The 16213-nt window shown below is 50.6% G+C and overlaps 2 protein-coding genes across 2 annotated transcripts in view; one reads left to right on the top strand and one right to left on the bottom strand.

Moving 5' to 3' along the window:
* Window positions 1-14848, bottom strand: part of Rfx8 (regulatory factor X8) — a 71424-nt gene extending 56576 nt beyond the window's left edge. The window contains exons 1-2 of the mRNA XM_051152744.1: window positions 14695-14848; window positions 12262-12385 (exon numbers count right to left, since the gene is read on the bottom strand). Of these exons, the coding sequence (XP_051008701.1) occupies window positions 12262-12385; window positions 14695-14759 (189 nt within the window). The 5' untranslated portion in view covers window positions 14760-14848. The remainder of the gene's footprint in view (window positions 1-12261; window positions 12386-14694) is intronic.
* On the top strand, window positions 2511-9205 carry LOC127195242 (SH2B adapter protein 1-like). The gene is given in 5 exon segments (XM_051152645.1): window positions 2511-2732; window positions 7185-7848; window positions 7851-8170; window positions 8173-8706; window positions 9071-9205. Coding segments are annotated over 5 exon segments (1875 nt in total).
* Window positions 14849-16213: the final 1365 nt, after the last annotated feature.

Below are 16213 nucleotides of genomic sequence, written 5' to 3'. Positions count from 1 at the left end.
AGGAAGGTGTCAGGGAACAGGCAGGCCTAGGCAGACAGGGAACCTGGGTGACAACAGAAGGCAGGGGCCAAGGAGACCCAGAGAAGATCGGCCATCTCTGGAAAGAAATCAGTGCGCATATTGCAAGGAGAAGGGCCATTGGGCCCGAGAGTGCCCTAAGAAGAAGGAGACAAAGGTGCTGTCCTTAAAAGATAATGAAGATTAGGGGAGACGGGGCTCGGCCCTCCTCCCCGAGCCTAGGGTAACCCTAAGAGTGGAGGGGACACCCCATAGACTTTCCAGTTGACACCGGAGCAGAATACTCTGTACTCAATAGACTTCTGGGAAAGATAAAAGACAAAGGGGCATTGGTAATTGGGGCAACAGTGCAAAAACAATATCCTTGGACCTCTTCTCGGACTGTAGATCTCGGGAGGAATCAAGTATCCCACTCATTTTTAGTCATTCCAGAGTGCCCTACACCCTTACTAGGCAGAGACCTGTTAACCAAGTTAAAGGCCCAGATAAAATTTGCCCCCTCTGGACCAGAATTGTCCTGGGGGACAGAGACACCCCAAACTTTAGTGTTGTCCCTGCAGCTAGAAGAAGAATACCGGCTCCACCAAAAGAAAGGGAAGCCCCCTGAGAAACTGTGAGACTAGCTAATTCGGTTTCCTCAGGCCTGGGCTGAGACAGGGGGAATAGGGATGGCCAGACAGGTCCCCCCTGTAGTAATTGAACTCGTCTGGAGCCACCCCCATTGGGGTCCGACAGTACCCCATGAACAAAGAGGTGAGAGAGGGCATACGCCCCCACATAGTAAGATTGTTACAACAGGGGATCCTAGTCCCTTGCAGGTCCTCATGGAACACTCCCTTATTGCCAGTAAAGAAGCCAGGGACCAATGATTATCGTCCAGTCCAAGACTTTAGGGAAGTTAATAAAAGGGTACAAGACATTCACTCTATGGTGCCTAACCCCTACAACTTGCTCAGTACGCTGCTGCCTGAACGAACTTGGTATACAGTCCTAGATCTCAAAGATGCCTTCTTCTGTCTGAGATTGCACCCTAACAGCCAATCCCTGTTTGCCTTTGAGTGGCGAGACCCCAAAAACGGAAGAACTGGGACAGCTTATGTGGATGAGATTGCCCCAGGGGTTTAAAAACTCCACCACCCTATTTGATGAAGCCCTACATCGGGACCTAGCCCTTTCCGTGCTAATAATCCCCAGGTGACACTTATACAGTATGGAGATGACCTCCTATTGGCTGCAGAGACTCGTGAAGAATGCGAGCTTGGGACTCAGAAAATCCTGGCTGAGTTAGGTGAGTTGGGGTATCGGGCTTCTGTCAAAAAGGCACAACTGTGCTGGACTGAAGTGACATATCTAGGATACAACACCCTGAAAGATAAACAACGGTGGCTCACAGAAGCCAGGAAACAAACAGTGACTCAGATCCCGACCACCCCTCGCCAGGTAAGAGAATTCCTTGGGACCGCGGGATTCTGCAGGCTTTGGATTCCCAGGTTCACCACTCTGCTGGCCCCATTATACCCTCTAACAAGAGAAAGGGGGGAATTCACTTGGACTAAGGAACACCAATTGGCTTTTGAGACCCCCAAGGAGGCACTGCTACAAGCCCCTGCCCTAGCACTGCCTGATCTGAATAAGCCTTTTACTCTGTACATCCACGAGCAGAAGGGGGTTGCCAGGGGGATCCTCACCCAAACTCTAGGACCTTGGAAGCGCCCAGTGGCCTATCTGTCAAAAAAACTGGATCCTGTGGCCAGTGGGTGGCCCTCTTGTCTGCGGGCGATAGCAGCAATGGCTGTATTGGTAAAAGATGCCGATAAGTTAACCATGGGCCAAAATGTGATGGTGGTGGCCTCCCACGCCCTCGAGAGTATTATCAGACGACCACCAGATCGTTGGATGACCAGCGCCTGGATGACCCACTACCAGAGCTTGTTGCTGACAGAGCAGGTGACCTTCGCTCCGCCCGCCATCCTTAACCCTGCCACCTTGCCACCCGAAGCTGGCGAGACCCCAGTACATCAATGTGAAGAGATACTGGCTGAAGAAACAGGGACTCGGTCAGACCTCACTGATTGGCCGTGGCCTGGGGTAAAAACTTGGTTCACCAACGGAAGTAGCTTCGTGGTAGAAGGTAAGCGGAGGGCTGGGGCAGCAGTAGTGGACAGGAAATCTGTCATCTGGGCCAGGAGTTTACCAGAAGGGACGTCGGCCCCAAAAGCTGAACTTATTGCTTTGACCCAAGCACTAAGACTGGCGGAGGGAAAGGCTATCAATATCTACACTGATAGCCAGTATGCTTTCGCAACAGCTCATGTCCACGGAGTAGACAATGTGGGCTGCTGACTTCAGCTGGCAAAGACATTAACAGTAAAGAAGAAATTCTTAGTTTGTTAGAGGCTGTCCATTTGCCCCGCAAGGTGGCGATCATCCATTGCCAAGGACATCAAAAAGGGACCGGCCCCATAGAAAGGGGGAACCAAATGACTGACCAGATGGCCAAAGAGACGGCACAAGAACCAATGATTCTAATAGCTAAGGTTATGCCCCAACAGGCTGAGGGGATTCCCGAGAAAAGGATCCTCACAGAAGAAGAGGGGCTAGAATACCTGGCTGATATACACCGCCTTACCCACCTAGGGCCCAAGAAGATGACAGAACTGGTCAATAAGTCTCCCTATCACATCCCCAGACTACCAAAGACAGCAGAGGATCTGGTAAAAAAAAAAAAAAAAAAAAAACTGCAAGGCCTGCGCTCTCACTAATGCTGAGTCCAGTAGACACGGTGCAGGAAAGCGCTTGCAGGGAGATCGACCTGGAACTTATTGGGAGGTTGATTTCACTGAAGTCAAACCGGCCCGATATGGTAATAAATACCTTCTAGTTTTCATAGACACCTTCTCAGGGTGGGTTGAAGCACTCCCCATGAAAAAAGAAACGGCAAATGTAGTGGCCAAGAAGATACTTGAAAAAATCCTTCCCCGGTTCAGGGATACCTAAGGTAATTGGGTTGGACAACAGGCCTACCTTTGTCGCCCAGGTAAGTCAGGGACTGGCCAGACAATTGGGGATAAATTGGAAATTACATTGTGCTTATAGACCCCAGAGCTCAGGACAGGTAGAAAAAACGAGTAAAACTATAAAGGAGACCTTAACAAAATTGACCTTAGAGACTGGCGGGGGTGATTGGACAGCCCTTCTCTCCCTTGCCTTGTTCCGGGTACGAAACACCCCCTGGACCGTTGGGACTGACACCCTTTGAGATACTGTTTGGTGCACCACTACCTCTGTTTGAAACCCTAGAGAGTGTGGCGCGTCCTGGTGACAGTTTTGTGCCTTCCACCCATCTTTTAGCCCGTTTAAAGGCTCTCAAGACGATCAGGTGAGAGATTTGGGATCATGCTGCTGGTAATTTTAAAGATGAATTTGACCTTAGACCTAAAAGATACAAAAGAGAGCCTGTATCCCTTACTTTAGCTATTTTACTGGGAGCAGGCATCACCGCTGGAATAGGGACAGGCGCTGCTGCATTAGCCACCGGACAGCAGGGCCTTAATGCTCTCAGTACTGCCATTAATGAAAATCTAAAGATACTAGAAAAATCCATCTCCAATTTAGAATAAAATAATACTCAAAAATTAGAACAGATATTCTAAGATTAGAATTATCAAGTAGAAGAAGAAGGGAATGAGAGAGAGAATTTTTAATTAGCTCTCTAAATGAGCCAAAACCCCTCATCCAATCTTATGGTGTTTGCTTAATCCCCCTTGAGGCCCACACACAATGTTCCAGGTTTGAGTTTAACCAGATGTGTTGTTAGCTTAGATAAACATCTACCCTCGGGTTCTGAGGAAAACAGGTACTCCCGTGTAACTAAGTCTGACCTTACCCCGGATCTGCCTACACAAAATGCTAATGTTCAAATGTTTGAAACAACCAATCGTGTGTGGCCGCGCCAAAATATCCTGCCCCCCCCCCCCGACCTTTGCCTATATAAACCCCAAGCCCCTGGGCTTCTGGGTCGACTCCTCTGTCTCCTGTGTGAGATACGAGCCGACCCGGAGCTCCGCCAATAAACTACCTCGTGCGTTTACAGCAAGATGGTCGTTTGTGTGTCTTTGGGTCCGTGCCATCCCGAGGCTTGAGTGAGGGTCTCCCTTCGGGGATCTTTCACGGGAAGTTTCTGCCCTCCCCACGTTCCTGCTCTACAGAGTCCAGAAAGGCTTCTGCCTTCCCTAAGCTCACCTCAAAACATTTGCGCTTTTAACACAAAGCTCTTTTCCCAGCCTGTGCTATACTGTATGTCTATTGCTTTTTCCTACAATGTGTACATGTCTAACAATGTGTGTTTCACTGCAGATTTCAAATAATGATGATGCTGGTGTCTACATTTATCTCCCTTTATGAACTTTAAAGGATTCTTGTAAGCTACGGGAACCCAGATAAGTACTATCAATCCGAAGCCTAAGTTTCTCACCTATCACCTATTTCTAAGGGTGGCATTGCTCCCCATTTTCACTGGTTTGGGGACTCCCCTCTCCCTAACTACCCAATTGCCACCTTTCTGCACCCAATACCGGCTGACATCCCCAGTCTGCATGACTGGCTGTTTCTTCTTGCTAACCTATAACTAGCACTTTTTTCACTGGGTGAAACTGCGGCTTCTGCTTCCGTTGCCACCGCCACCACTGCCCATGAAAAACAGACCATTCGCCATTTCTCCAGGCTCCTCTGGGATGCCTTCTAAGAATTTCAAATCCCTACACCCACATTATGGGCTTCTAAGCTTACATGCCTCTGCAATCAAACTTGGACAAACCCAAAACTAAACTGTGTTCATTATTGCCAGGATTTGGGTAAAAATGGAAGGAAGCTCCCTCTGTCCATACTTTTTCTTTTATCTCCCATGTTCAAGCCTTTCCTAGGGTAAAATGAAGGAAGTTACTATATCCAGACCTTTTCTTTGTTTTCCCCAAATTTTCTCACATTGTCAACATTGTCTCAAGCCTTTTCCCTTTGTTCTCTCAAGAGTTTCAAATGTACATCTAAAGGGAATTTTCTCCCTAACCTACTAACGTTGTCTTCTGCCCACATATATGTTCCAGATCCTGCCAGACTTTTACATATGGGACACAGTTAAAGCAGCTACCCACAAGTGCTCCTGTCCAACCTCAGAAATCGTGTCAGCTGGATCCGCATTGTTCCTCCTAGCAGGACCTGCATTGCCCTTCCCAGCTGCAGATGTTCTCAGATCCTGTACAGCCAATGCAACAGGTCCTTCCAGAACCTGGCCAACATTTCAGCCTTTCAAACCCCCTATCGCCACCCTACTGTCAGCAGGAAATAGTTAGGATGATTACTTCAACCCTTCTCCATTTGCAAAAGGCAGAAATGGTATGCTCCAGGCTGCCCCAATACCCCTTGGCAGAACTTCCTCCCCCTTCACTATATAATCAGGACATTTTGTTGCTATTGCTTTTTCTATCTCTTTTTTTCCCTTACCCACATTTATATACTTTAACTTACCCTATATAAAAACAATCCAACATCCCTCATTTTTTAATTATAGGAAAAGGTAGGAAAGTTAGGATTCTGCTTCAGTCTGCCTACCCATGATGTCATTGCTTATCTGCCACGGGGTCATATTAAGAGGACAAACTGTCCATGTGGCCCTCTCTCTCTCTCTCTTCCCCCTCTCTACCCTCTCTCTCTTCCTCTTCCTCTCCTCCCCCTTCTCTTTCTCTCTCCCCCCCCCCACTTTACCCCTCTTACTCTTCCTCTCTCTTCTTTACACTCTTCCTATCTCTGTCTGTCTGTCTGTCTGTCTGTCTGTCTGTCTCTCTCTCTCTGGGGTACCACTCCTCCCTTTCCTTCTCTTCCCATGCACATTTAACAAACCCTGAGAGATCCAACCTGACTCCATTGTGGAGCAGGGTCAGAAAGAGGACAGACCCTGAGGAATCCCACCCTGCAGAGCTGACAGTTTTAGCTTGCACACATAGGAATTTACCCCACTCGCCCCCACCCCAAGACAGTTACCTCCAGGCTGAGGCATAGTTTTAGAACCACCCAATAGAATTAAAGGTCATGTTAAGTAGCCAATAGGATTGTTACAAATCTGCCTTTGAAAAAGTATAAAAACTCAGTGCTTTTGTTACTCGGGGTCACCTCTCCCTCAGGTGTAGGAGGATCCATAGAGTCGGACCAATAAACTTGCTCTTGCATTTGCATCCAACTGTCCTTTGCCTCTCATTTGGTCACTTCCTGGAATAGACTCTCCTGATCAGAGTCTTACATTTTTGGAGCACTGGCCGGGAATCAAAGCACAGTGAGAAGAGAGAACCCGGATCAGAGGACGGCTCGAGCATCTGTCAGGTACCACAGTCTGTCTCCGTGTTGTCTTACTCTGTTTAATTCTGTGTCGGCCAAAGATCTGTTCCATTTTCGTTTTGTTCGCGAATGCCTGTGAGGGTGACAGTCCCTCAGCCTGAAGTCGGGGTTCGAGTCCCTGCCAGCGTGGCTGAGACAGCCGCTGGAAGGAGTCAGAGGACGCTCCATATCTCCCGGAGGGAATTGAGACAATTCCTCTCCACTCGGTGTGATGTGTGAGTGCCTTGTGTCTAGTGGATATCCAGGCCTCCGCCCACTGGCTTGGTTTCTTCCTTGTCAGTGGCAGTGGCAAGCTGGTCTGGTATCTTTGTGTTTGCTTGTGGACTACGACTGACGATCTTTTTGGACTTTTACCTGACTATGGGACATGCGGAGTCTACTCCTTTGACTGTGGTTACCGACCGCTGGACCGAAGTTAGAACCAGAGCGCACGACACGTCACTGGTGGTCAAGAAAGGGAAAATGACTGCTTTCTGTTCTTCCGAATGGCCCTCATTCGGAGTCGGCTGGCCAGCCACTGGCACCTTTGACCTGAGAACCACCATGGCTGTTAGACAGGTTGTTTTTGGTATTGGGTCCGTGGGCCACCCGGACCAGGTTCCTTACATTGTCATCTGGAAGGAACTTAAAACTGATCCCCCCTCCTGGATTAGGCTGTGTCTCCCCTACTCTCTCTCCCAGATTTGGGTGGTACAGGAGCGGAAACCGGAAGGAAGTTCAGAGGAAAAGGTTCTCCAGGATCCCGGGACAACAGACCTCATTCATCTTGATCCACCACCCCTCCGGATCCACCACCCCCTCCCCCAAGCCAGAAGGAGTTCTGTGAGTCCCGTGTGAGGGCTGCTGCCCTGGATCTTGCCCGTTGTTTTCACCTCTACCTGGCCCCCCACCCGCAATATGCAGAGCCTGGAGCAGAGGCTGCCTTTTGGGGCAGTTTTGCTGAGCTCTCCCTGCAGCACTTCAAAGACGAGGTGGCCTGGGCCTCAGGTTCACTCTCTCTGCCTGTCTTGGCCCCATTGAGGCCTGGTGTGGAAAGGCCACCACCACATGACCTTGAGACCTGCATGGTGGGTAGGCCCCTGGTAGTGTTGGGCCCTTCTCGATCTTCTGAGGACCTGGCTGGCCCACCTCCTTCTTTCTCCCTTCGTTCGGTGGGTCACTCAGTCAGAGGTTCTGTACGAGGCATCCTGCAGTGGCTGGGGGTCGTTAACTCTCCCTCACCAGCTGGGTCTCTGGAGACCACATCTGCTCCTCCAGTTTTAGGTGGAAACAGCAACTCCAACTCCTCTGGTGGTGCAGGAATAGTTGGTAGGACATTGGCTAGTGATGGCGCCTCCCCTGGGGAAAGATGGACTCAATGCTTTGAGAGGCTCAGACTAAGTCATGGAAGGGGAACCTTAAAGGGCAGAGCAGGCATAGTACAGAGGGAAGAGCCACTGAATTTCAAGGGCCTGAAGAGGCTGCCCCTGACCCAGCAGGAGTGGGTCGTGGAGGAGGGGCAGCTGGGCTGACCTCAGGGGCAGGAGGGCAGCCTCAGCAGCAGAAGTGTCGCTTCCTAAGCCCAGGACCCTGCCCTGCTATCAGCTCCCATCCCATGACCCTTCCCTTGGCCCCTGGGACCTCCTTTCTCACAGAGGATAACACAGACAGCCTGGGGTTGCCCTGCCTGATTCATCCAGAGAGTCTGCCCAGCCAGGATCTGCTGCTGGGACCCAGTGAGAGAGATGACCACCTGCCGCAGGGAGCTTATGGGGACCTCTCTGACTGGACGGGCCATCAGCGCCTTTCTCCCCTATCTCTGCCTCCATTGCTGCCTCCCATTTTGACTCAATGGAACTGCTTCCTCCAGAATTGCCCCCTCGCATTCCTATTGAGGAGGGGTCCCCAGCAGGGACAGTTCATCCCCTCTCATCCCCCTCCCCTCCCCTGGATACCCTGGAAGCAGCCACAGGGTCATTCCTGTTCCAGGGGGAGTCAGAGGGAGGTGAGGGGCATCAGCCCCTCTCAGGCTATCCTTGGTTCCACGGCATGCTCTCTCAACTCAAGGCTGCCCAGTTAGTGCTGGAAGGAGACATTGGCTCACATGGTATTTTCTTGATCCGTCAGAGCGAGATAAGACATGGTGAATATGCCCTCACTTTCAACTTCCAGGGCAGGGCCAAGCACCTACGCTTGTCACTGAATGGGAAGGGTCAATGCTGGGCCAGACATCTGTGGTTCCAGTCCATTTTCCATATGTTTGAGCACTTCCGGGTACACCCCATCCTTCTGGAGCCTGGAGGCTCCAGTGATGTTGTCCTTGTGGAAGAATGTCTTGAATGAATGTAACAAGGTCAATAAAGCACTGTTTAGCCAATAAGCTGGGCAGAAGGACAGGAAGTGGAAGGCGGGACTTCTTGGAGAGTAGGTGGGAAAGTTTGACTGTTGAGAGTGGAGGAAGGGGGTGAGGGAAAGTGGCCCGAGGATCACCACAGTGGCAAGTGCTTGGGGTATACGTATGATATGAGGTTTACAGTAGTTTATGTTAGTTTTAGGAGTAAATTTGTATCAGTTTAGATTCTGTCCAGTGTAGTGTTGGCAGCTTTAAGGTACACTTCAGACTCTGTGTCATTTATTAGCCATCTTAGGCCGAACCGATACATTTTACTCTAACAGTCCTTGTCAGCTATGTGCCCTCCCATGGCAGCAGGGCGGGGAGAGGGCTGGGAGCCATACAGGGATGTGCGAGGGCGACTGATGCTACCCCAGTGCCTCCTCCACCTTCCTGCCCTTCGGAGCAAGTGACTGTGTCTATTGCTAGGCTCTGCTGGCAGGTCTCACATGCGCCACCCAGCGGCCCACCAATTTGGCTGAGACGATGGAGGCTCTGAAGACCACGTGCACCAACCCTTTGACACAGTGGCTACACCCATGCCGACTCCTAAGAGCTCCCCACACATGGATGTGGCCCATGCTCTCCTGGACTCATGGCGCAACAGCTCTGTGGACCCCCAACTATGGGACCAGAAATCTCTGGCCAGTCTCTGAAGCTCCCCTTGTACCCCATAGGGCCCCAACAGCACTGGAAGCAGCCAGCGCTCCAGTTAGACCAGCCTGGGCCATGCACCCAGCCTCAAACGCCTCAGCCAATGTGGGGAGTGTGACAGCACAGACAATGAGGCTGAGGATGACAGACCAGGCATGGGACCCACCCAAAGGCCTCACCTGGACCCCAGGCCACCCCACTGTGGCATGCCGAGTCACTGGACCACCAAAGCATGCTGGACCTATGTCCCCCGCAGCCTGCCGCCTCCTACCAACCAAGTTCCATGACTGCAATGGGCAAATGGTGGCCCTGCCCAGCGAGTACTTCCTGCACATTGACAGCCACAAGGAGGATACAACCGAATTTGATGGTGACATAGAGGATAGCTGCTGCTTCCACCTGCACAAAGTGCTAGGACCCTATACACCCCAGTGGTGCCACAGCCAGGAATCCTGGGCCCTGTACCTCTTCCTGCCGCAGAACAGGCTACGCATCTCCTGCCAGAAAGTCATCACACACAAGATGTTTGACCACATGGTCCTTGCCTTCATCTTCTTCAACTGTATCACCACTGCCCTGGCGAGGTCGGGCATTGACCCAGGCAGCACCATGGTAGCCCAGGGACTGCTACGGGGCCAGCATGCCTATCTGCAGAGCAGCTGGAATGTGCTGGATGGGCTGCTCGTCCTGGTGTCTCTGGTTGACATTATCATGGCCATGGCCTCGCTGGTGGTCCCAAGATCCTGGGCATCCTACGTGTGCTGAGCCTGCAGCGGACCCTGCGGCCTCTGAGGGTCATCAGCTGAGCTCCGGGCCTCAAGCTGGTTGTAGAGACTCTGATATCATCGCTCAGGCTCACTGGGAACATCATCTTCATTTGCTGCATCTTCTTCAATATCTTTGGCATCCTTGGGATGCAGCTTTTCTTTCTTTCTTTTTTTAAAGATTTATTTATCATATATCCAGTATTCTATAGATGGCTGTGAGCCACCATGTGGTTGCTGGGAATTGAACTCAGGACCTCTGGAAGAGCAGCCAGTGCTCTTAATCTCTGAGCCATCTTGCCAGCCCGTGGTGCAGCTTTTCAAGGGCAAATTCTACTACTGCGAGGGCACAGATACTAGGAACGTCACCACCAAGACTGAGTGCCATGCCGCACACTACTGCTGGGTGAGGCATAAGTACAACTGTGACAACCTGGGTCAGGCACTGATGTCCCTGTTTGTGCTGTCGTCCAAGAACTGCGCCAAAGTCACACCTGTCCATCCAGGCTTACCTGGGTGGTCATGATGGTGGCGTCCTGTTCTCTATCTGCCTAACCTTCCAGTCTGTAAGTGGTTCAGGTCTCGGCTTAGGAAGTAGCCCAGAGTTCCTTCCCCCGCTAGACAAATGGTGGGCACGTGCATCTGGATTAACTCTGTGTCCTTGTCCAGTCGATCCCCAGAGTCACCTACCACCTGTATGACGTCTTGCTTGATTCCTGGGATAGGGGCCTATATAGACAGCGCCAAGAGGTATTTACTGGGCTCATTGTGTCTATCCTCTTAGGACTGGGGGTGCCACAGGGACGTCTTCCCTAATCTTGCTGAACCCGAACTCTCAGGGACTCAGACAGCCATAGATAAAACCTCCATCTCCCACTTAGAAAAATCTCTAACCTCCCTCTCTGAAGCTGTACTTCAGAAGTGGGGATGTCTTGATCTCCTGCTCCTACAACAGAGGTTATCTCTGTGCAGCCCTAAGAGAAAAATGTTGCTTCTATGTAGATCAGTCAGGAGTAGTTAAGGCTACTAAACCGCTAATAGCTTTTATTAAGGAATACATTAATACTGTTTGGATTATGATCCTTAGACAAGGAAATACCTCTTTAGATACCTCAGACTCTCAGACACCTGTTTCATGATTGAGAGTGGGGAATGAGAGATCCAACCTGACTCTGTTTTGAAGCCGGGTCAGAACAAGACAGTTACCTCCGGGCCGAGGCATAGTTTTAGAACCACCTAATAGAATTAAAGGTCATGTTAAGTAGCCAATAGGATTGTTACAAATCTGTCTTTGAAAAAGTAGAAAAACTCAGGGGCTTTTGTTACTCGAGGTCGCCTCTCCCTCGGGTGCAGGTGGACCCATAGAACTGGACCAATAAACTTCCTCTTGCATTTGCATCGAACCAGCCTCTGCCTCTCATTCAGTCCCTTCCCGGAAACAGACTCTCTCGATCAGAGTCTTACGACCTCATATAATGTAATATCTGGTACTGTCATTGTCCTATTCTTATATATAAAAGCCGTGGCTTTAATAACCCCAGGTTTGTTCTGCTAACTGTGAAACAATACTGGTGATACCTGCGTAGCCCCGGCACCGTGGACAACTAGAATCCAGCTTCAGTGAGGGTTGGGTAACTCCCCAGAGTGGATCAGAACCGTGTTCTGAGAGCTTTGCCAATTCTATTGAGAGGTAAGGGCCTAGCAAAGCCAGCTCTTTGTCAGGGAGTGTTGGGGTTGCCATAAAAACAGTACTTCAACTTTACCCATCCCACCATAAAGCGTGGAAATGGAAAGTAGATTTTCAGTAAAATGAAAGCTATTGACTGTTTGCTTGCCCAAAGAGACTCCATCAGACCTGAATCACTAGACTCTCCTCAGAGGCAGTTGGCAGTCCCCTAAGGCTTTACTACCAGCGACACTGTATCTGCCTCAGTCTGTTCAAACATTGGCATAACCTAATATTTCTCAGAATGGATCTCCAATCCTTACCTGTAACCTAGGAAAAACCCAAGGTGAAGCAAAACACCTCAGTGAACGCAGCCTTGCTAAATAAGTCTCCATGCTTACCTTCCCAAATGTTGCCGGGTTGACTTGGTTCTCAGCGCTCTGCCCGCAGGTCTCTACATAAATCTCATACATGAGACACCGAGGCACACTGAACCCTTCGCAGATGCAGAAATTGTCTACCAGCCTGCAGAGAGAGGGGGAACCAGAAACAGGAAATTGGCGGCTATTTTTCCCAAGTTAGGACATTCTGATGGCACCAATAACTAGGCCCGTGTGTGGGTCCAAGCAAATGACCTCTGTCTAGGCTACTGAATGGAACTGCAGCAGCGCATGACAGTGTAGAAAAGGGCCCGCTCTGTCCTTGGGCCAGTGTTAGGAATACAGACTACGTGGTTTTGGCTGTCAACACCGTAAGGGTCGGCTTTTGTCGGAGGTGAGGTTGCATGCTAAAAAGAGGCAGATACTGTCTGATGGGCCTTTACAGAGGCGGCAGCTAAGATCTATGTAACTACAAGGTGAAGGATTATTTACTTGGTAAATGAAAAATAATACCACACAGTGGATGCATAAGTCAAGAGGTCAAGGCAGGTAGGATGGTGTGGGTGTTAGTTGGTCCCAGAGGCCCACAGGTTAACAGCTGGGATAGCAGAAGCTTCAGGAGATGGTATAAGTAGGTTAAGCGACTGGGGATGTGCCTTCCACGGTGCAGATTTTGGGACATCCCTCCCCCCCAGTCCCTTCCTCTCAGCTTTATGGCTGCCATTAGCAGCACTGTTCCCTGAGTCACTCTCTAAGATGCTGTGTCCTGCTGCAGATGCAAGAACTATGGGGCCAGCTGACGCCACTGAACTGAAACCTCCCCAGGAGTCATTAGTTAAGAGTAAATTGTTTTATTAGCCTGACTTTATTTTCAGGGATTACCATGGTTATCTCTCCCATCAGAATGCAAATAGAAGCAAGAAAGCCACAGGTGTTCAGTCAGCAGACAGCCTCCAGGGACCACAGCCCCGAGGTGGTCCTCTGCCGCATGTGGCTCTGAGGAGAGGGTGTGAGGCAGGTGACTGCCACAGGTAGAGACGGTTAAGGGGCTGCCAGTGTGCCACCCAAATGTCCCTGTGTTTTACCTTGGATGCCAAGACCCAATCCAGCCAGGCCCCAAGGGTTTGTATCCGCGGTATTGTGTCAGCTCTTGTGCCCCCCCAGTCTGACTGTGTCTCTTCCTGTCTCTGAAGTGGAAATCTCTTGCTTCCACTCCCCTAGACAAGCCAGCATCCTGACTTTTCTCCCAGGGATAATTTGTCATGTGCAGATGACAATGGTACTGATGTTCTAGATAGGACCCCACCTGACGGGTCACTGACTGGAAAACAAAGGGTGAAGTAATGCTGACACAGGGCCCTTCTGCCACAAGACAACCGCTGGGGCCTCTCCTGCTCTCTTGAGCTGCCTCTCCCAGGGCTCCAAGCTCTTCAGCAGAGCTGCCCCTCCCCCTGGGTAGCCAGGTCTCTTCCTCTGGAAGGCTCTATAGTAGAAGCTGGGTTAGTATTTTGAATACCAACGGCAGGTGAATCGAAATCTTCCGGCCCTCTCGGCCAGCCCTGAGGCACCTGTGGCAAGAGGAATTCTGGGCACGGGACTCAAACTGGACTTGCTGCTCACATGCACCCTCAGTGATCTCCGAAACAGACCTGGGCCACCTGCCTTGCCCATTCACAAGCCTAAGGAGGATGCCCAGGCATTTAAAAATGTACAAGCATTCTTTCAAATCTCTGCAGTTCACTGAGGCATCGAACTGAGTCTCCCTGATAAGAAGGCATGCAAGGGGGTCTGGTTACATTTTTTTTTTTTTTTTAAATCTTATCCAAGATGAGAAGGACCATAAATTTTCTTTTGGAAGAAAGTAATAACTATTTATAATCATAAACATGCTTTTTTTTTTTTTTTTAGTTCTTATTCAGGTGACTCTTAAAGAATTTCCCCTGAGAAATATTTCTTAAAACTTTACAAGAAGAAAAATGTAGGTCGATATATAATAGCCACCTTATAAAGCCACGTCTGAGGACTGGCTTCAATTATTTTCCTATTTATAAAGAGCCCAAACCCTTCAGCTCAGTCCCACGGGCCGAGGGTATTTTTCTTTCTAGTTTCCCCCCTTTCGGTATTTAAACAGCCAAGAAACGAGTCTCACAAACAATATGGAAAGTATTGTTGAAGCTAAAAGTTGTTTTAAGTTGGACACATCCATTCTAGAGCTCACACTAGGAGGAAAATAAAAATAAAATAACGTTTCCTCCCCCGCCCAACGCCTGCCTGCGGCGTTCCAGCTCTCTTACAGGTCAAGCCCAGAGGAAGTGTGACCCCCACAGGGATAGCCGTATGGAAAACCCGAGCTCCGTGTGTGTGGGGGGGGGGGGGCCGGCGTCCTCAGCCCGGGTCTCCCGTCCCCTCCACTTGTGCTCACGCCCCAGCGGCGGCCACCGTCCCGCAGCTCACCACTGGATGATGCCCCGGTGCAGGCCGCGGCTACCGGCAGGGGAGGCCGGGGCCGCCTCCGTCATGGCTTCGGCCGGCTGCACCGGGCAGCGAGCGGGCGGCACCGGTCCTCTCGGCCGTGTTTACTTTAGAGCGAGGGGCGCGCGGGGGACGCGCGGGGCGCATGGCCGCACCAGGGAGGAGGATGCTTGGGCACAAGCCCTGCACCCACATCAGAGGCCTGAAAGACCCTCCCCTCCCCCACGGGCCGCCGCCCTTCTCTGCCCTTGTCCAACCGACCAAGCCAGGAAAACAACAAACAAAACCCGAGGTGCATGCTTCCAGCTGGGTCGCTTGCTGTGTTTGATCATCAAGGGTCTGTAACTGGGCTGCTCTTAGGAATTATTTGGTTATTTTGGCACTTTTGAAAAACACTTATGTCCAAGCAACACTTCCTTCCCCAAGGGGTTCAGTATAGTGGCCTGGTGGGGGTGGGGCATGGGGAGGGGCGTTGGCTTGAGGAAAGCCCCTCTCTGCCTTGAAGAGAACTGGACCCCAGGTGAGGCCAGTGTGAGGCTTCAGGTGGCTGCTGCTGCTGCAAATTGATGCCCCTCAAGCCTGCAGCCAGACCAAGGCCTTGCTTGCCCTACACAGCCAAGTGTGTCAATGTGGCTGTTTTGGGACACTGAGGAGCCAGTTGTCTCAGAAGCTTAGACCTTTCGTGTGGGACATTAGGCTGTTGAACTAGTGTTGGTGATTTACTAGTAGGGCCTAACAGTGTTTATTATCAGGCCTATAATTATTATTACGACAGTATTTTCTAATCCGCTAGCAACCAATCAAGACACAGACACCTGTTATATTTTTAAAATAGCCTTAGATAACCTGGGATAGGGCAGATACCAATTCCCTAAACTACTTCCCATAGTGGGGCATACCATCTGCTTCTAATAATTTCTGTCAAGCTACCTCCCATCCATAATCCCAAATACTTGCTAATGTTCTTCATCTGGGCCAACTCTCCATCCACGCCGGCCATGTGCTTCTCCACCTAACCCATGGCGGCCTTCCTCTCTTTTCTCCTCTGGTCCCTCTTCTTCCCAAAATTCTCTCTTGTCTCCCCAAGCCCGGGAACCTTAGCCACGCCTATCTCAGTTGCCCTGCCCAGGTGCGATGGCTTTTTATTAATTAGCATCAAAATATATCAGACCAACCCCCAACAAACTAGTGCCATTCCACCGGCACAACACACATCAAAAACACAACGCGGGGAGGTGACATGGCTGCCCACTGCTTACAAAGTCCCCAAGGATGGGTCAGTCTAGATGATAACCATGCTTGCCACTGGAGACATCAAGGAGAAGCCAGCCCAGCCTGTACCCACTGAATGACTTTTACGAATAGAAAGCAACAGATGTTGATGAAGACGCAGAGACCGCTAGGACCCTGGTATCCTGCTGGTGGGAGTGTAAAGTGGGGTGGTTGCCATGGGAAACAGTATGTCTGTTCCTCTGGCCCTGGAATTACCAAGTAACCAGGG

The sequence above is a fragment of the Acomys russatus genome, chromosome 11 (genome assembly GCF_903995435.1).
Source record: "Acomys russatus chromosome 11, mAcoRus1.1, whole genome shotgun sequence".
Classification (NCBI taxonomy): domain Eukaryota; kingdom Metazoa; phylum Chordata; class Mammalia; order Rodentia; family Muridae; genus Acomys; species Acomys russatus.
This window is presented reverse-complemented; position numbering and strand designations above follow the sequence as displayed.